The sequence below is a fragment of the Pagrus major genome, chromosome 9 (assembly GCF_040436345.1).
Source record: "Pagrus major chromosome 9, Pma_NU_1.0".
Classification (NCBI taxonomy): Eukaryota; Metazoa; Chordata; class Actinopteri; order Spariformes; family Sparidae; genus Pagrus; species Pagrus major.
Window position 1 is genome coordinate 3,631,726 of NC_133223.1, and position 20,840 is coordinate 3,652,565.

General features: G+C 41.4%; 1 protein-coding gene across 7 annotated transcripts in view; it reads right to left on the bottom strand.

Annotated features, from left to right (window-relative positions):
- Window positions 1–11,168, bottom strand: part of caska (calcium/calmodulin-dependent serine protein kinase a) — a 197,852-nt gene extending 186,684 nt beyond the window's left edge. For all 7 annotated transcript variants that reach the window (XM_073474298.1, XM_073474296.1, XM_073474294.1 and 4 more), the window contains exon 1: window positions 10,929–11,168. In XM_073474298.1, coding sequence (XP_073330399.1) covers window positions 10,929–10,987 — 59 coding nt within the window. In that variant the 5' untranslated portion in view covers window positions 10,988–11,168. The remainder of the gene's footprint in view (window positions 1–10,928) is intronic.
- Between the last annotated feature and the right edge of the window lie 9,672 nt (window positions 11,169–20,840).

Consider the following 20,840-nt stretch of genomic DNA (forward strand, 5'->3'; position numbering starts at 1 on the left):
TCTTGGTGAACGATACGGTGGTGGTGCAGCACGACCCAAGACAAATACCCAAGAGGACGAGGCCAAGGAGCAGATGACCCGCTACAAGGAGGCAGATCTCCTGGAAGTGAAAGAAGATCCACTGGTCTGGTGGAAGGAGCACCAGTATGACTATCCACTCTTGTCACACCTTGCTAAAAGGTACCTCTGCATCCCTGGCACTAGTGTCTCCTCGGAGAGGGTCTTCTCCACCACCGGAGATATCATCACTGCTCAGAAAAGTGCACTTCTCCCAGAGCATGTCGATCAGATTCTATTCCTGAACAAAAATCTGAAGAGAATGTAGATCACTTGGTCTGCAGTTATGTGGAGAGGAGACTTTCTGTTTAGTGTTCACTTGTAGGTCAGGGCCTACAGGCCTTAAGCTACTCTGCTAAGACGGGTACAATTTTAAGTTGGCTTAAATGTTGCTCCTATGGACTTGAATTATTGGCTGCCATGGTTTATTTTTACTTTCCTGGTGGCTAGACTGGCTACCTCACATACTTACACATAAATTACTCGGCTAAGACGGGTACATTTTAAGTTAAGAATTATTGGCTGTTTTGGAGAAGCCATGGTACTATGTTTACTTACCTGGTGGCTAGACTGGCTACGTCATATGTTCAGTGTCAAGCTAAAAAAGCTGTCAAAGAATCTGTTCAGAACAGGCCACTTGCTGCACTTTTTAACTCTCCATTGTTCATTGTAATACTGCACTTTATTTACTTTTCAAAGGCTTGTAAGCTACAGTTTGCACTGTTTTAATAAATGAAACTAATTTTCTCACCACATCTTTGATTCATTTTGTCCAGCATTTGCAAGCTGTAGACTCTCTGTCCAGTCAGAGCCATATATTGTGTAATTGAGGCTTTCAGTTTTCAGTTCAATTAAATTCAATCCAAGTCAATGGAACACTCACAAGATGTCCCCAAAGTCACACTGTCCCTTTAAAATCTTTTAGAAAATGATGTAAGTGTATCGAATCGTATCGTTGGCTGAATATCGTGATAAATCATATCATGAGCTGAATATCTTGTATCGTATCGTATCGTGAGATTAGTGTATCGCTACAGCCCTACACAACAGCCTAAGGACATGAAAAAACATCTATACTTGGTTTGACATGAACTAGTGACTGGCAGCCTCTATGAATATCTTCAGGGTTGTGTGTTTGGAGGAGAAGCTGCAGACAATGGCCAGACACCCACTACTAGGGGTGTAATTTTTGGTATCTGCCCGGCCAGTCGGTACAGGACATTCGGTTCATTGGGCCTGTCATTCAACCAATTGCTGTCAAAATAGTATATTTGTGTCTACTAGTTGCACATGTGGAACGGAAATTGCAGTGCAACTTTTACCTGGAAAGTGGTTGTGTGACATGTCAGCTTGACATGGTTAGCCAGCTTAATCAAGCTCATGTAATGTTGTTGCCTCCAGCTGGTAAACACAAATAAGAGAACAGAGCTGGACAATCCTCCTATGACATTTAGATCCACAGCAAAAATGGACAATAATTATTGACAAGTCATGTCTATGTATGTCACACTGTTCAACCTAAGTTGGGTATGTCTGTGCAAACGCTTCAAACATGTAAGTTAGCACATCACCAGAACGAGACTGAAACAGACTGAAAAGTGACTCCTTCTCCTCACAACGTTCACGCAGCTTCTCACTCCAGATTCCAACTGTGCCTAAGCAATAACTACTTCTAACATTTATCGCAGCGGTTATTACACTTGCCAGGGTAGTCAGTAGCCCTTTTCACACTCAGACTCCGCATTATCTCCGCAGCGGAGGTTTGCCAATTCTCCGCATTTGTTTGTTCACACAGAACCAAGCAGCTCTGGTGTAAAGCTGCACCAGTGTGTCAATTCATACAGCACGCTGGCACTGCAGATCCAAAAGAGGTGTGACGGTACACGTCATGATGATGACGTCTGTGTTTTTTTCAATGTGTTTCCCCCGGTGTCCTCCTGTTAATCTAAACATGTACCCGCTTATTGTTTATAATCATATGGATGCAGTTAAAATGTGTTGTGATTGAGATCCTGACCCATCATGCCTCCTGGAAAGTGACAAAGTTACGTTTTTTGCTCTAAATTACATAATTACATAATCGGAATCAGTAAACAGGATGCTGCCTGACTCTCTCACTCGTGGCGAGGGATGCTGTTTTCTGGGGGAAAGTTCACTGAAGTGGTCACGAGGTCAGTCAAGGTGATTTTTTTTCAATACAGTTACTACAACAACACAATAGTGGAAGGAGACAAACACATGGTGAGTTAAAGTTTTTTGCCGGGGACAGATGTGGTTTTTCAGGCAGAAATGTGACAAAAAGTCAGTAGGACAGACAGGAGGACAGAGGCTTTTCCACATGTAACTGCAGTATTTTTTTTTCTCATGCAAGTTGCCAAAGACACTACCAGTTACTACATTACTGTTGTTTGGTCCTGTAAGTTTGCTTTATGGGTCATTTCTCTTTTATTTCATTAGTGAATGATCTGTTTAGTTATCAGACTGTGAACACCATCAGATTGGCACGCCGCCGCTCCGCACCTCCGGCTTTTCCATTCACACAGATGCCGGTTCACCTCTGCTGCGCCTCTGATACTACCTCCGGAATAGAGCCACAGTGCAACTGTTCCCCCTTTCCGCATCTGAAACTTTCACACAGAGGACAATGCAGAGAATCTGCGATTCCCATACTCAAAGGGCAGTGTGAATGGGGCTAGTGTTACCTGTGTTACATGGTGTTTGGACTTACACTATTTACATTACTTGCCCACATCACCCACCATCATTATGCTTTTTTATATCCATACTTATCCATTCATTGTTTTGTAGCAATAGTGAAATTTTTTACTTTACCAAAATTCACCGCTAGCTTTGGCACGTGACTCAGCCACTCCCTACTGGAACATAATGAGAGCCCATGAATGAGAGTGTAGCAGCATGTCATTGTGAAACAACAACTTAACTAAATTGTTCTTATACAGTCCAATCCAATCCAATCCAACTTTATTTGTTAAGCACTTTAACACAACCAAAGTTGACCAAAGTGCTGTACAGAAGAATACAATATAAATACAAAAATAAATTAAAAGACAACAAAAACATGAGTAAAAAAATAATAAAATAATAAAAGCCACGCAATACAAAGCAATAAAAAGTCCAACATCAATACGACAAATAAAATAAGATTTCAGCTGAGTGAAATTAGAGAAAGGATAACTGAAGCAAGTCAATGAGTTTTCTATAACACATTCCTGCAAATGTTGCATAATAAAAGCCTTGTTAAAAAAATTAAGGATTTCTGTCCACTGAAACACTAGAGGTGTTTTTGCAAAAAGAAAAGGTGCCTGATTGGCAATATTTTGGATTTAAACCCAATGCTAACAGGGAATCTGATCATGTTAATGAGGAAAAAGGAGTCTATTACTTCACTGAGAAGTTGGAGGTGTGCAGCCTGTCACCTAGAGCTATTCATCTAACAGCTCCCTCTTGTTCCATTACCCCCACAGACAGTATAAAGCTACTCCCTGACATAATAAAAACTGATCCACTGTCAACAAATGCTGAAAATGACCAGTCTATATCTGTAGATGGATTTTTGATTAACAATAGCGGTAATTGGTCACTGAACACATTGAATTTCCTGTGACTAGGCCTACTGCAGAATAAAAATGTTTCACCAGTTATATGCTTTTAATGTGAAGCTGCAGTAGTGAAATGTTGGGTTTGCATTAGCATTAAATAAACACAGAGCTATACAGATAGTGTCTTTTCTTGTGAAATGCCGGGTAACACCAGTGCTTTCATAAGCGTATTAGCTCGTGGGAAAATTTTGTCACAGCAGCACCATCTAGATCATAGATAAGAAAAATATTGCAATGTCAGTTTTTTTCCAATATCATGCAGCCCTGCCAAATGCCCACTGTACACTACCTGCTCAATAGAAAGAGACAATGTAAGTGACTAACTGGTAAGAATATGCATAAGCTAGCTAAAGCTAAACAGATATTACCATCAGGATTTGGTAGAGACCAAAACTAGAGCTAAAAGGCAGTGAATATTAACTAAGGTTCAGAAACAGGAAAGAAAAGAGTGCAATTTCAGAGGGAATTTTGAATGTCAGAGAAGAATCTGACAGCTCAAAAGCCACACCATAAACATCAACAAACTGCAGAGGTACATCAGCAGGTAGCTATTGTGTGACCTGAACAGAGCTTGTTCTTCTGAGGGACTCAACAGTATAACAATACACTAAATGTGGCCTTTTTACTTATCACTGCACACAGAGAGCTGCTTGGGTTTGTTCGGCGTGTTTTCTTCAGCTTGATGAGGATGGATAAATATTTTAGTGGTTGAGTGTGAGATCTCTCTGCTAGATCATCTATGTGTAATTGTGCTCGTTGGAATAAGCTTTTCAGCAGATTTTCTCCTCCAAGCCTCAACAGAGAGGTTAAGATCATATAACATGCTGCTTGCACACACGCATACTGTATGCACATACACTTAATGCAGGCAAAGGGACGTGTATTCTCTTGAGGTCACAGAGCCCACTCAGTCACACCCACTACCACATTGTTGACTTAATGTGACTTAAAAAAATGTATTTCTTAATTGGTTTGTTGTTCATGATTTTGACTCCCAGTTGAAGAAGTGGAGAGCTCTTAGTCTGTCTGTCACACCTGGATGAATGTGGTTACATGTGGCCCAAACGACCTCTGAATGTGGTCTGAGTAATTACATCCCACATGCATCCTCAATGAGCCTCGGGCGTGTTCACACCTGTACTTAGAACTGTCCAGTTGTGAGCAGATTACTCAGGACGGATGTTGAAATCAAGCGTGAACAAAGTCAAAAAGAATTCATTGGGATGGAACTGAAGGAACAGCCGGGGTCTGCTGCCTGGCCATCCCTGCCAAGCCGACATCTCAACAACTGAACAGGGACAACACAGTGCAGAAAACCCCACTACTTGGCAGACTCTATTTAAATTGAGCCCCAGTGTAATATTTTATTTCAAGGCAACTACCACCATTAAGTTCATTGCTGGTCACACTGCCTTTTAAACACACTTAGGACTTACAATGTAAACAAAGTAGTGTTTAACCTACTGACCCAGCTTCTGGTGGTGCCATGGCATGGGGGGGTTATAAGTAGCATAGGTCTGGCCAGTTCATCTCAGCACAGCAATAGCAAGCCTTGCTTATCACCATTAACAAACCAAGCCCCCATGGGCCAACTCTGTCAGACACATGGCTCCAGTAGTGGAGCAAGGTCAGTGTTTTACACATTTTATCAAGGGCATATGTGTGCAAGCATCTACACATAAATACACAAAACCTCAGCAGAGCCTTTTTAATACATAATTAAGTAAGCTGCTAGGTTCCACCTTGGCAACAAAGGAGAAGGGTGACACACACACACACACGTAGGAACCCTCCTCATTCTCTACATGAGGTATGCAAATATAGGGTAATTCATTGTATTTACAGTGGAGCAGATCAGCTGTAAAGCAATGTATGTTTTAGGACAATATCCATTGTTAAATCCACAGTGAGTCCAAATATGGAGGACAGGGAGGGAGGACATTGATCCATTCAGCTGGGTACTATTAACTCCCATTTTTGGCTCCATTAACAGAGGAGATGACAGACACTATGGTTCGCTGCACAACCTCTCAATGGCCTGTGACTGTAATGTTGTTAACATTGTGTAGTCTAGAGGTCTAGAATCTTAACTGACATCACGATTCGATTATGATTCAGCTGTCAACGATTCAAATGCAAAACGTTTCTCGATGCAATCTGATGCATCTCAGTGTATGGCATGCTCAATGATCTATATTACTGTACATGGCTATTTTTTCATTTAAATTCTCCTTTTATCCATAAAGTCCTTCCAACAATCAGACTACAGCAGTCTACAAAATAAAAGCTGCATCTTTTCAAAATGTTGATGAAGGTTCTCAGTCATCCAGGTCATGGTAAATCTAGGTGCTGTATCGTAGGCAACTAGACTTTCAGTTTCTTGAAAATGTTTCACCTCTCATCCAAGAGGCTGCTTCAGTTCTAACTGACGGGAGGAGTTGGCTGGCTTTTAAACTCTGTGTGGGAGTGTTCTTAAGGACATTTATCCATCTGTAGTGCCCTACACATTTGTTGTTATCTACAATAATATTGTTTTCACATGGCAGCTTTAAGATAAGGCATTTATTGACTCTGCTGCACACCTCTCTCAGAGTTGGATGGCAAAGTTGACAGCGCCTCCTCCAATCTTGGCTGATAAGCTGGGCTTGATGTAACAGTTATTATTTATGGTTGCAGACGTTAGCTTCAGGTGAAAATGGCTAACGTGATTAGTAATCATTGTGAGGCAGAAGTCACACTCAGCGTGGGTCTCATCCAGTTCGTGGTTCCCAGCAAGTTGATAAAATCCGACATGTGCCCCGAGATGTCCGTTTAAAAACATACTCGACAAGTTGTTTTTTTTTAATCACTTGCAAATGATCTCTGCCTCCCTCCGACATACCTCCTACATAAGTAATGTTAGCCTAATGTCCACCCACAATTCAAAGCATGGGAGCAACGTCACAATGTAACTTTATTATCCAGCTGAGGCCAGACAATCAACAATCAGCATAAGCTGCAGACTCTCAATTATGCTCTGCCTCTGCATCAATGCAGAAACTTCCACGTCAGTGTCACGATGCATCTTATAATCGAGAAATTCCACACCTCTATTGTTGCCTGCATGCTGATATTACAAACATGACACCATAACATTAATCCAAACCTGAGATGCTCTGATGCACTGAAATGAGCATTTTCTGTTGTCACCAACTGTTAACTGCAGTAAAGCTTAAAGCTGCAAGGATTATGAAAAACAAAAGGAAAACAACATCTTCGTTGCAGTCCACTTCTTTATGCATAGGGCTGTGTTACATCCCCTACTGTGAGAAACACAGGCACACACACACAACTTTTGGAGGATGAACTAGAAAAGAGCATGGCCTGAAGGCACAGGATGTCTCTTAATGTGTGAGTCAAACAAATGGACTGCTTCCCTCTACTGTGACCCTGACCTCTCCTGCTCACTCACCAATCCCATATCCAATCCAAATGCAACCTCTCTTTCTCTCTCATCCTCCATTCCAGACTTACCCTCTTTATTCTTGTTTTCTTGGTCCTAACATCTCTATCTACTTTCTCCCACCCTCACCCACCTTCTTGTTTCTTTGCCTTAGGACACAGTAGTAGTAGTAGGCAAGACCAATCTGACAGTAAGGCAGATGTACACAACACACGCAAGCGCATGTGGAGGACAAACGGCTTTTGTCCAAGGTTAGTGCTCTAAATATAAATATGAGCAAAGGACAAAATTTTGTTCATGCATAGTCAAATTATGAATGTGCACACATATGGACACAATTACAGGGTGGGTGCTGTTTTCCATAGGGCCATAACACCTACATATATCCAACTAAATTGATGGGATGCACAGAGAACAGTCATCACAACACTACTTTCCACAGCACAGTTCACAGTCTGTCAGGGCTGAATATTTATTGTAGGGCAAGTGGAAGGAAACTTTACTTGTCCCACTGGACAAGGTTATAAACAATAACAAAATAACAAACAAACAAAAAAGGTGCTTCCTCACATTATGTGCCACTCATTACTCAACTATTTAGTTAAATGCTTACATTCAGAATATCCATTTAAAGCAAGTGCACTTTAGTGTTACTCTTGAAAAGAGTTTCAGGGATGTTTCTTCAGGCCAAATGCCAGGAAAAGCATTAGGAAGAACTACAACTGCAACGTACAAGTGAAAAAGAGAACAAAAATTCATCAACAGCTGGGACATAATTTGACTGGGTGCATTATGAGGACAGGATAATGTTCTGCAACTCTGCTTGGGGCAACCCAACTTGTCTGACATGTAAGTGATGTTAGCTAATTAGCTTTAGCAGCTGTGTAATTCACGAGATATTGATAATGTTACCTAAACAGCAACCAAGAGAATTGTGACCTGCATAGCTAACATGGCTAACTGGAGGGAGGAAGAGCTAGCATATTGATACTTTACTTTAATAGAATTTATAAATTGAATAATTTATATGTTGACACCATTTGGTTGCTTTCAACTGTATGTTCATCTGAATTATGCATTCACAAATATTATGAAAATGTATCTGCGAGTATGTTGGTGTAACCCTATGGAACACACACATAGTAGCCGTTTTTATACTGGACAGCAACCCGCCAATTTGGCTGTCCTTTTTGCGGCTAGGTCCGGGAATTTAGACAGACCGCGGCATATTGGGGGTCTGTTCTGGTCCGCCAATATGACGCCCTAGGAGGGTACACTTTTTGCTGCCTCCATTGCTATGTAAATCCAAGGCGTCGATGTGCCGGCAATTGCGTGACATGGGCGGAGGTGTCGATGACATGCACTGTTGTGCGACCCACAGCCGGGAGTTTTAAAAGCAGGAAAACAGCTGATCACAGCAGTCAGTTCATCACTTCATCCGCGGACGTCAAGATGAGCAACTGGAAAGCCGCTGAGATCCGCGAGATGCTTACCATCACAGCCGAGAGAATCGTTATAACCAGATCACTCGTCACTGTTCACGCCCAACTTTGTGCTTCATGTCACATCACATGTTTACGCCTACCCCTAATGGTGGCTTTTTTGCAAAGAAGGAATATTACACCTCCGTTTCACATAGACAAGGCGGCAGATTGCAGCCGTTACCTGGCTGCAAATGTGGCACATTTTCTAACTAAAAGGGGCTAGTGACACCAATGCCAGATACAGGGTGTAGGCTTTTAAAGTAATGCTAATCCTAGCTGCAGTGTTGTCATTTGGTTGAGTTTTCCTCTGGTTATTCCAGTCATTTTCAGGATCAAAAACACCAATTGATGCTTCAGTGCAGTCTTAAAAAGCAACTGTGGCTGCTGCAGCTCTCCACACAGGGAACAGCAGGTCAGCTGATAAAAGACCTTTCTCCTCTACTGCAAACTGTACATCACAGACAATCTGTCGAATGCAATAAGTAAGGCTACAATTCACAAAACGAAAACCAAGTGTGTTTGTGTGTGCCTCACTCAAAGTTTTAAAGTGTTCTTCCTGCACCACAGAAACCATGGCTGAACGCATATTCAAAATGGTGATTATTGTATTTTTACATTATACATGAAGACACAGGGCTGATAGAGCAGGAGAATTCATTTAACTACATCCTTGTGTGTGTGTTTAAGTGAGAGAGAAAAAGCTGCTAGGGACTGTGTGGGATAAGAAGAGCACACACCATTTTGAGGCTTGCCTTGACATGTACTGTGCGGTGCAGGTCTTATCGCCCTGTCAAACAGTCAACCATCTCTGTGACACCACAGAAGGTCCCATAACCAGTCAGCCTGCTATGACTGTCTATTAGGCCTGCCAAGCTCCTGATTCACATGGAGCTTCTGTTTGTACGCCCAATGAAGTGCTTCTTTCAAGACTGGCAGTTTGGATGACACAGTCCATTATTCATGCATCGGTCAAAACAGAAACAGTTTTCCCACAAACAAGATTTTCTCCACTCATTCGACTGTCTCGGCCGAAAATCAAAACAAAGTGACTGTGTCCTGAGGCCTCACTTCTTATGCTCCCCAGTTTCTTTAAAGAAGCTGTGCTATATCAAGTTGGAAAGTCCCAGGTTTGGTGCAGGTACTGCAGCCATTAAGCAGAGAAAAGTATAAAGTATAAAGGCTAATGCCAGGAGAGGCTGGGTCATCAGAAATAAAGGAAAGAGCTGTATGAATGTGCAGATCTTGCTGTCATTTTAACCGGTGTTAACCGTATGGGAACATTCACAGCCATATCTTCTTTCTACTTGTTTGTCACAACAATCTACTCAGTTGCAATAGAGTAGAATCATATGGGTAAATGTTAATGATATACCAAGCTTTCTTACTGCCCTCACCTCTCAAGCAGGATTACAATAGGAAGGTAATTGTAGCAACCGCAGTATAATTCCCCTGTCACATTCTGCAAGAAAACGCTTATCCTGAAGGGAGTTCACAGAGGTCTTCTTACTCAGTATGTTATGTTTGTTTATAATGCAGCTATAACATCCATATAGGATGCAATGCACACTTGATCATTTTCATTTCATATTTGCATTAACTTTATTATGGGGTTAATGTAGCTTCATATTCCACAAGGGATGTTGTTTACTTGACACAACCTGGATGAAATGTTAAGACTTCTCTTCTCAAAAAAAAAAAAAAAAAAAAAAAACTTGCACTGCTATAACCTTACCGTTGCAGTGATTATTGTTAAGTAGCCTGGATGAGACCTTCAGTCACTAACGATGACCAGATGTGCAGGGTGCATGATTCATGATGGTCTGTTGCCCTTCCCTTTAATCTCTGCACAGAGTTGCCAACTGCCACTAGGTCAAAGTACACGGTTTCATGCCAAGTTCTGTATGTCTGGGCAACTGTAAAACCACGCAGGAAGATGGCAGATACTGCCACAGCAGCAAAACTGGGAATGCAACAACTGTGGCGTCATGTGCCTATGCCTTCAAAAAGGCAACAATACCCCTGTGTTAAATTGCTATGGGATAGGCCTGAGTTTATGCTAAAATAAAAATAAAAATAGTGTTAGCAAGAGGTATACAATAGCATAAACTCAGATTAAGGCCACTATACATTCAATTAGGCTATGCTATCCACGAGCACACCATTAGTTTCTGCACAAATATCACCACGCTTTTGCGGCGTGCGTGCGTGCGTGTGCATTGAAGCGCGTGCCATACCCTCAGGATATCATGAGGAGCTAATTGGAAAGCCCCGGTGAGCAGCATGAACCTGAAGAACAGTGAAATACATCCGTAATGCAACACTTACTTGCCAATGACCTCACAGAGCTCGTACACATCTTCAAAGAGAATGTCGTCGTCCGCCATAGTCCGACCCCGGCTGGGGAAAAATGATCCCCAAAATATGCGTCCCAAACCTGACTATGCTCCTAAGAGAGGGAGACGAAGGCCACAAGCAGCTGACCGTCTGACAGAAATAACTGACAAAACACCACTCTTATCGTCGGCAGCAGGGTAGTCGGTAAAGAGTTTCAAAGAAAGGTTTCTAAATTCCAGTTGTTGCCTCCTTCGTCGACCCCCCGCCCCCCGCCCCCCCAGAAACCGCTGCGTCGCTGTGGGTGAATCGGCACAGTGGGAGCGCAATAATAATCCAGTTTGGAGTTCACCGGTTCCGCCCCGCCTTTCCCACCGCTTCCCGGTATCGATATGTTACTCCCGTCTCCAAAAGCAAACCATACGTGGTGGTTACACAAACATGATAGTAAACTTCTCCGCTGTTGTGTCTGCTCCCGTCATCGGCTTCGACTCACTGCTTTAAACTGTGCTTACAGAATGCCCGAACAGATCCAGTGGACAGTGTACATCAGGCTCGGGTTACAGCACTGATCCAGGTGGGTTACATCGATCTTCACTTTCCGACCAGCCACGGATTACACTTTCGTGTTCTCAGGGATGCACACACACAGTACTTCTGTCGCGTAGCTGGCGGGCGGGTTTTAAGTCTTCAGGCTTCACTCTCCTCTTTCTCCTCGGCTCGACAACACTCTTCAGCCGACGGTTCCTGATTTCTTCTACCACTGTCACCCGTGTGCCTGGATGTTTAGCCCCACGGAGCTTCCAGAAAAATAAGCTCCTCCTACACGGTGGTTATGAAACTGCTCCGCTGTCCTCCATGTTGGCGCAAAGCGTTACCCAGGATTCTCTGTAGAGGCCTATAGGCTTTGAGCCAATATGACGGAGGGGCGCCATGTAGGCTTTTCTAAAACTGCAGTTTCCTTCGGACTTTTTCAATGGATAGAAAAGTGGAGTTCCCACCCGCAAGCGAGGAAGAGGACGAATAAAGAATGTCCAAAAATGTCGAACTGCTAAGCTATTTTTGTTTTTAAGTATTCTTTTTTTTTAGCGCCCAAGCTTGACATACAGAACCAGTTGGTGGGACAATTAGTTCATTAGTCCAGGTAGTTGATTGACTGAAAAATTACCCAGAATTTAAACCAAAACATTAAGCACCTTTTTTTTGATAATCATTGGAATAATTTTTCAAGCAAAAATGCCATATAGCTGGTTGGTTTCAAGGGTTTGCTGCTAATTTCTGTTTCATATTCGTATTAACAGAAAGGGTTGAGGTTTGGGAATCTGACTGAGAATCCATGATGGTCATTTTCCCTAGTCTCTGTCATTTAAACAGCTCACTCAATAATTGAAAAATAATTGCCTGATTAGGCTAATTTGATAATGAAAATATTCATTAATTAGGATATATACTGTTTATTGCATTGTGTAGTACATTACATAAATGCAGACAACTACAAGTATAATTACATAACCATAATTTATGATATGATGTACATATTGCTGACTTTGCTGCTGTCACTTCGCTTGAGACAGTATTTCACTATTAGTAAAAGTGTGAAAGTGTGAAAAATATCCACACTAGCTGAGGATATTGTATGTGTAATTTTGCTTCTGTGTCTAATTGCTCTTGTACTGTGTGGTTTCTATGTTATTCTGTTCTTATTTTATAAACATTTAGGCCATTTTATTTTTTCTCTGTAAGTGTTTTTTTTTCTTCTGTCCTTGTGCTGCTGTATCACCTGTATTTCCCCTCAGGGAGATCAATAAGTGATTATGTGATATCTAGACAGAAGTTCTAAATACTGGTCCAAATACCAGTCATGTCCTAAAAATGTTTGACTACACACAAACTGGCATAATATTTATTAATTGAACTGATAATTAAAACTGCAAGCAGTGATGAACGGGCCCTCAACCCAGCATCACAACAGTGATGCTGGGTTGACAATAATAATAATGACAGTAAAGCACACCCTCTCATATAATAATGCTTAATTGATGCATAGACGTATTCAGGCCGAACCCCTCTACATGTGTCAGCAGTTTTGTGTAGATGGGAAATTGTATGTTGAAGTTATAAGGACTTCCTGCTTATGGCGAGGAATTGAAATTGACCACACTGTTACGGCCATCAGGTGTAACGGAGGCGAAGGCTTTTGATAACTTTTCATGTTCAAGGTCTGAGGATGACACTGAGTGAATGTGAAGTCTGTGGTGTTAAATCTGTAGGACGAGTTTGTTAAAGTACGAGGCAGGAAAAGTGTGAAAACGGCGGCGAAATCTGAACTTCGAATCAAAATGGCTGACTTCCTGTTGGACTGAGGGTTTGGGTGTTGATTCTTGTTTGGTGCGTCTGGTGATGATACATATGCATACCGAATTTCGTTCATGTATGTGCATGTAGGAGGCGGGGCTTCAAGCTTAAGCGCCCTTTTCAATCCTCGTGGGGGCGCTGTGGTGCCATCTTTGCACGTAAAAGGCCCAGACCCATATCAGATATCAATGTTCATGACTGGCGATGGATCTGCCAAATTTGGTGTTTGTAGGAGTTTGTCTGTACGTACTAAATGGGAAATAGTTGTTGTATAGTTGTTTTCATAGTTGAATACAACTATGCAACAATACTGTCTCATATCCATAGCGCCACACACTAGGCCCAGGAAGTCACTGCAAATTTCTCTGTTGTGTTTTGGTTGACATGTATCCTATTTAGGTAGGATGCGAGCACCCTCCGACGCCACCATGGCCGGACGTACGTGGGTCAAGGGCCCGTCACATCACTGCTACACTCACACTGAAAGACACTGACTCACAGAAATATCAGCCCTGTACATATAATTAATCTGTAATAACCAGATTGAACATTGCAGTGGATTCAATGTAGCTATAGCCCTGATATGCCGTCCCTGACATCCATTTTCAATAATATGGAGAGATGGCTTTAACTTTCAGTTTTTTCTCTTTGAGAAATTTTATTAGATGGCAGAGTGCTTACTTTTCACAAACCATCTCTAATTTTAGTCTAACACAACCATTCAACTTTATACATAAAGTCAAAGCTGAAATGGCTAAACCCAACCTTTTGGTTTAGCAGGCCAGTCACACTGTGTCCGACCATATTGTTGATGGCTCTATAATATCATATTACATATTATGGTCATATGTAGGTTTATGTCTGTGACATAAAATGTACTTTTTGAAAAATTAAAGCTGACAAACACCGATCAAACACTTTGAATTGCTTTTCATCACCTGATGTTATCTCGCATCCTCTTCTAAAAACCACTCCACTGATTATCTGTGCACTATAGATTGTTGGACTCGCGATGCACAGTTTAGAAATGAGATCAAAATTAATGAAGCACAACCAGATATATCACATTTTTCCGTGGATATTTCCTTCTTGTCAAAACCTGGCACCTACATTACTTAAAATACATCTTGACCACGACAGTTTGGTCATTGATTCAGGTGTGTTATCATAGTAGTGGCTGTAGCCTGGAGCTTTTTTTTTTTTTCTTCCAGACTTGTAGTCTTCAGACCCAACAGATGCTGGTCTATTAGACTTTATACAACTTTTTACCCCAACACTTGGAAACACAATTTGATATGTAAAATCGGTGGAGTTTCCCTTTAAAAGTTGGAGTTAAGAACACCATGAAATTCAGCCCAGTGTCATACACTGGTGAACCAAAGGCTGTGGTTGAGGTTGTATTTAGACCAACCAATGAAGCCACTGTGTTGACATGGTGAGGAATCCAACTCAAAGGCATCTAGTGAAAAAGTTGAAGTGCTGTGCAGTAAGCCTTCAAGCTCATGAATGTACTACTCAAACATACTCTCCTTGCCTGCATTTCATCATCTTAAACTGCAGGAAAAGACACACCTATACCCAGCAGCCCCTTTAAAGCTGGGTTGGTAAATTGGAAAAACCGTCAAGCCCAGGCTAGATTTTGAAAGCATCCAGCAAGTAAACCCCTGTACTCAGGCCTCTCTACAAAGCTACTCCCCCCAAACCATGAACGCGGACTGTCCGTCTGTTGTATTGGACTCATGATGATACGATATTTTGCATCTTAGAGCTTCCACAATGAGAGCATCATTGACTGATGACGAGGACACGCCAGAGCGAAGCACATCATCACATCAGAGAGGACGACAGGAGGCCAACCAGCAGTGTCCGAGGAAGTGGAGGCAGAGGCCGTGGACGTGGGAGGACAACAGGTGAAGGAGCAGATTTTCATACGTCGAGTAGAAAATCTTCAAGCTCAAAGGATTGCACATGAGCAGGTAAACTACTTGTGTTTGTACAGTATATTGACCAGGCATGTAACTTGGACACACACGTGCCCTAATCAGAATCACTTTTTTTGCCAAGCAGTTTTTCATAATTTGAATTTGTGTTTTGGTGCATAACAATAAACACAGTCAGTAGAAAAATGTAAAGAAAGAGAAAGGGCTGGTACTTCAAATAAATGTTATACAAACTGGGACATCTGTACAGTTTTGTCCAGGAAGTATTGACCATTGAACGTGTATATGTTGACAGTATGCTGAGGACAGTCGAGCTCTGTTCCATAAAAATATCTTATCATGTTGCTCATCTATTGATTTACAGGCCAGAATTCAAGGACTACGTTTGGAGCAATCACATCAAGTGCTGAACTCTGCCTGACACCTATTTATTTGTTGTTCTGTATTTACTCCTTGTTTCGCATTATCTCTAAACTGTTTGAATAAAGTCTTGAAAATGATAAATGCCTTTTCTTTACACTTCCAGCATAAACACCAAACCATCACAGTTCTTACACTTTACATGATGCACTAATAATAACAACTGAATTAGGTAAGACTCTTGTTTATTGAATTTTTTGAACACATGTAAATAAATAACACAACAAAAATAGTATACCTTTTATCGTTTCGACAATATACAGTACAATTAGCATAAACAACTATATACAGGAAGGACATCCAGAGGTTTCTTGACTGATTATAAACACAGATCAGTGTTAGCCAACAGGTTAGGCTGCTGATGTCAGTGCTGTCTCAATCCTCTACTGTTTTGGCAGTGATTGTCCTGTAGAAAGAATAGCACAATTACTTATCGGACAGTAAATGCAGCTTTTCAAGGACCTTGAAATTACTTTCAATTTATTTATTATTACACCACAACTTTGGTTGCATTTTATTCAGTAACAAATATTCCTGAAAACATCCAAAAATAGCCTCTGTCACATCAGAATTCCACCATTTACAGTCATTTCATATTTATCAATTCTACTTTTTGGGGGGTTAGTAAAATGTCACTTTCAGAGTAATTTACATAGTTTCACATTCTCATTATTTTCTCTATGCATTTTGACAGTAGTGTGTACAAGCTCTACTTGCTGGACTTTTGGTTGTACACCTTGGAGTACCGAAGAGAAAGGAGTTCCATCATCTCTGCAAAAATGATAATTACAGAAAAGTGGATAAGGATGGAGAACTAAATGTGTTTACAGGACATAAAGTAACATCTAAATGTGTTTATGGGGCATAAAAATGTTATTGATTCTCTCAAAGACAACACAGGACTGTTACTGTGTAAAAATGTAAAAACAGAAGTCTGGGGTTAGGTGGGTGATGGGAAGCTTATGTGACGGGTGGCAAGTGATTATTTATAGGGATTGTCAGGTGCATTCTGTGTTTCCCACATTTTGCTGTGGTCAGCTGACAGTCATATCATGAATTGAACTTCAAAATCTATTTTCTTTTAAAAAATGTCTTACTAATATGCAATAGTCTCAAACGGCAGAAAAAAACTGATTGGAATATTAGCAGAATCATTCTGTAGTGGTGACTTACTTGTCTTGGATGCAGAATTATGATGCAACACAAAAGTGAACTAAGATGTTGCACTATCAGACATGTTTCAGTTCCTTTTCAGTTTTGAAGATTGTAATGGACTGCCTCTTTTATTTGGAACCAGTGCTTTCACAAACTGCTACTGCCCCCAAAAGATACAGTCCAACACAGAGCTAGTGTAGACATGTGAGCACAACATACAGACAAGTGCTGTCCATCCATATTTTGGGCTAAATGCATTGCCAGCTGATTGCCTAATTAATGCCAGGTAAATAATTAAGCAGAGTTAGTAAACCCACGATGATGGGCTTGTTCTTTTATTCTTTTCTTTTCTCTTTTTTTACAAAAAGGATTCAATGGAAATTAAATAAGCCCTATAGCAGCAACTGCTGGTATTTTTTTCCTCCCTTGACATGTGGCTGCTTATGGAGCTCAAAAAAATATGAAGATGCAGGGATGTTGTCAGGTGATGAGCAGGAGGCAATTTGGCTTAGGAATAAGAAAAATCAGGACATCACAGAAAATCTTATCTCTTACCAACACACCCTTCTAGCCAGTGGGGCAGTGTGTGTGTGTGTGTGTGTGTGTGTGTGTGTGTGTGTGTGTGTGTGTGTGTGTGTGTTTGCGTGCGTGTGTCTACCAGATGTTCTTAGCTCCCCATCCTTCAGTTTACCCCCTCACCCAGCTACTCTACTTCAACATGGATAATAGAGCACATTGCCCTTAATGACCTTGTTGGTTGGGCATTTAAGTGGTACTTTGGGGTCAGATGCAGGAAACTTGTAGATTAGCAACTAAAACAGTGTGTGCACACAGAGAAAGAAATATGCATGTGCATCTCTTTAAATGCCTGTGTCTTTTAAAGCTCCGCAGATTGTTGTGCAGAGCTTCTATTATAAATTTTAAGTCAAAAGATCAAGTCGAGATGAAAACCTTGATGACATAATTATTACAGACTTTAGAAAGCTCCACCAAAGCTGCCGATGACATTATACAACTGTTTCCAGAGGTAACCTCCAGGCTGCACGAACGCCAAGGTGCATGAGGGTTGTTTATTGTTGTGTCTTGTTTGTTCTATACTGTACAACTACAAATTTTAACATTTACATGCTTTTTCTTTTTTTTGCTTGAACCTGTCTATGGACAGAAGTTGGATCAACCAGATGTCTTCATGCCCAGGTGCATTTAGGTATGTTTACTTGTAGCTGTAAGCAAGTCTCTCTTGCTTCAAGACAATGAGGATTTTTCGTTATTAAAACCAGACCATAATATTTCCCTAATCCTAATTTATAATGATAAATTATCAATAAGACTTGAATTGCCATGAGCTGATATTAAATTAAACATGGTGTCGCTGAACATTTGACTGATAATTTCAATATCAGCAATTTGTGATATGCTAGTTTGTTTATCAACAACCTATCCTCATTATGTCGTTAAATGCCATGATCCCATAATACATTTACTGAAGATGTAATATCTAGGGAACAGGTTTATGACCCATTCTAATGCAAATTGGAAATATGCTTTTATTGGCATTATCATTTAACATTATCAGTTATCATTAATAGTAGCCTCAGTGGTCAGATCAAACTAATGTTGCTTCCCACAGTGAAATTCATCCTAGTAAGAAGTAATCTTGTCAATTGTGTATCAGAGGTGAACAGAAAACTACAGTATTAGAAGGCCATCCTCCAAGGTTGGTTATAATTATGATACATTCCCCAATCTGACCCCTAACAGGTAGAGAAAGTCTTAACATTCACCCCTGTGGTCTCAGAAAAATGTTGTCAGTTTCCTCTATAACATAATTACATACACATCATTTCACAAACAAGGGGCTATGAGTGGTGTATTATTGACTTACACAGGGTAACTAGAAGTAATTTTTTGAGGAGATATCACAGTAGTTGTCTTCTATAGCACCAGCTCAATAAAGTGTGAGTGGTTCCACTGATGCAAGAGGAGGATGATCACAGCCATTTTTTAGTTTCATCAGAAGTGAAGGCCATAGAATTTAGTGAATGGTTTGTTTTTTTCACATTGTTTCTCCTGTTTGTTTATTTAAGGTCGAACACTACTAGTACAACATTAAAATATTCTCCACAGGTTAGGGCTAATGCAAAGATAAAGTCACACAGTTTTACACTTTTACACATACTTTTACACAAACTTGTATTGATTGATTTTTTTGCCCACCATGGAGCAACACAATGAACAGTAGTGAATTAGTCAGCAAATAGTTGCCGATAATCCATCAGACATGGAGCACCATAAGTATTCATTTGAAGTGGAATACTGATGTTGGTACAATATTCACCCTCTTTAGTTCTGTTTTGGACCCCGCCAACTCTTTCAGGGACATATCTGTCTCTATTGAAGCTAAATGCTTCACTATGTTTACCAGCTAGTTGCTAACTTTGTCTGCTATTTGTGGGCAGGTAACCAATTACTTACTACTTGGTTTGACTCGGTGCGGTAGCCCGGCACAGCTGTCGTGTATTGACTTCTTAATCTTTGTTTGTCCAAAAAGGTTTTTCAGAGTTTCAAAAAGTCACCAATAAAAAGGAAATAATCTCCAGGAGTCCTCAAAAGCTGAGTGCAGTAATGTTTAATTGTCAACAATTAAAGCATGAGATCATACAGACAAAAGTTCATCTGATAAGACCCAACTTCTCAATACTGTTAGGAGTAGAGGGATTGTAGTTCCTCCTTTTCTTTCTTTTCTCTTTCCCTCTGTTTTTCACAAATTAATGGAGTGGTTTTCATGAGAGATGTAAGAGGTGTGGTTAAGCGGTGCTGAGGTTGGGATGACCTCACTTGGAGAGGCGTGTGCCTCCCGCCCCTGGAATCAAAGAAAAGAGACTCACCTGTGTGTGTGGGGGGGCTGGGGCTGTGAGGTAGCCTGAGTGAGCGCCACGCTGAAGACGCCGACTGAAGACTGAAGACGAGATGCATCTTACCCTCCTGAGAAACAGCCTGGTGCACGAAGACCCATCCACCATCATTCTTTCAATAACTTTGAACTGAAAACCAAAGACAGAGCTCGCCGCTCCAGAGAGAGCACAGGTCTGAGCTGGCGGAGGTGTCGTCCTGGAAGACCAGCTATCTCCGGTAGGCCGACCCACCTCCACACTTTTTCTCTAGGTGAAAACCAGTCCATCTCCGCCCTGCTTCGTTCCCACGTTCTTTCTCCTTCTCACACACTCCAGGTTAGGACTAGCACATGTTACGTTTACTTGAATCTCCCTTGACCCGTTAGTCCGTAACAATACAAAACATACTCCTTATATTCACTAATACGGGGGCTGGGCACCGTGGTTTGTCCAATCCTGGCTCGTTCTTTTGTTTATGTACAAATTTTGCTGACTCAGGTATTTTCCTGCACGAGGCTAAAACACGTGCCTGCCCCCATGTCTGCATATGCCCGACAACCGGCTTTTTCTCTGATCTCCCCTGCTTGACAAATCTCTATACCGCGGTGCCACTTGATCTTCCCAGCTCAGCAAAACTTCGCCATCGCACCGCCCTTAGATCTCTGAGGCCGGGAATATCCAAGCTGGCAGCTGCTCTACCTTATCTTCACGTTTGGCCTTGGCTTCTCTGTGCAGCGACTATGGGCACCATTACATGTTCTACTGCCCTACTGACTGCATCTCTTTTAACAACAATAATAAAAGTGTGGTATATTTAGTCACATAATTTCAGTCTTTCGTTTGTGGTTATATTTCACTCTAAGTTAACACAATTCAGTAGTTTAATCATCAATTCTGTCACGGCAAACACAACCCTGCAGACGATGCTTTTATGGGACTCGCTCATCTAGGGCTTCCAGGGCTTGTTCGCCGGGCATATTCAAAGAAGAGCGTTAGGCTGCCAAACTAGGTAAGGTAACTGGGTTTACCTGTGGTCTCGCGGCCCCGGCACTGCCCCGGTCCGTCACTCGGTCAGCCCGCTCTCCGTGCCCCGCTCAGCGTCGGTACAGTAAGTACAGTTCAATTGTTGACAGTTATACACG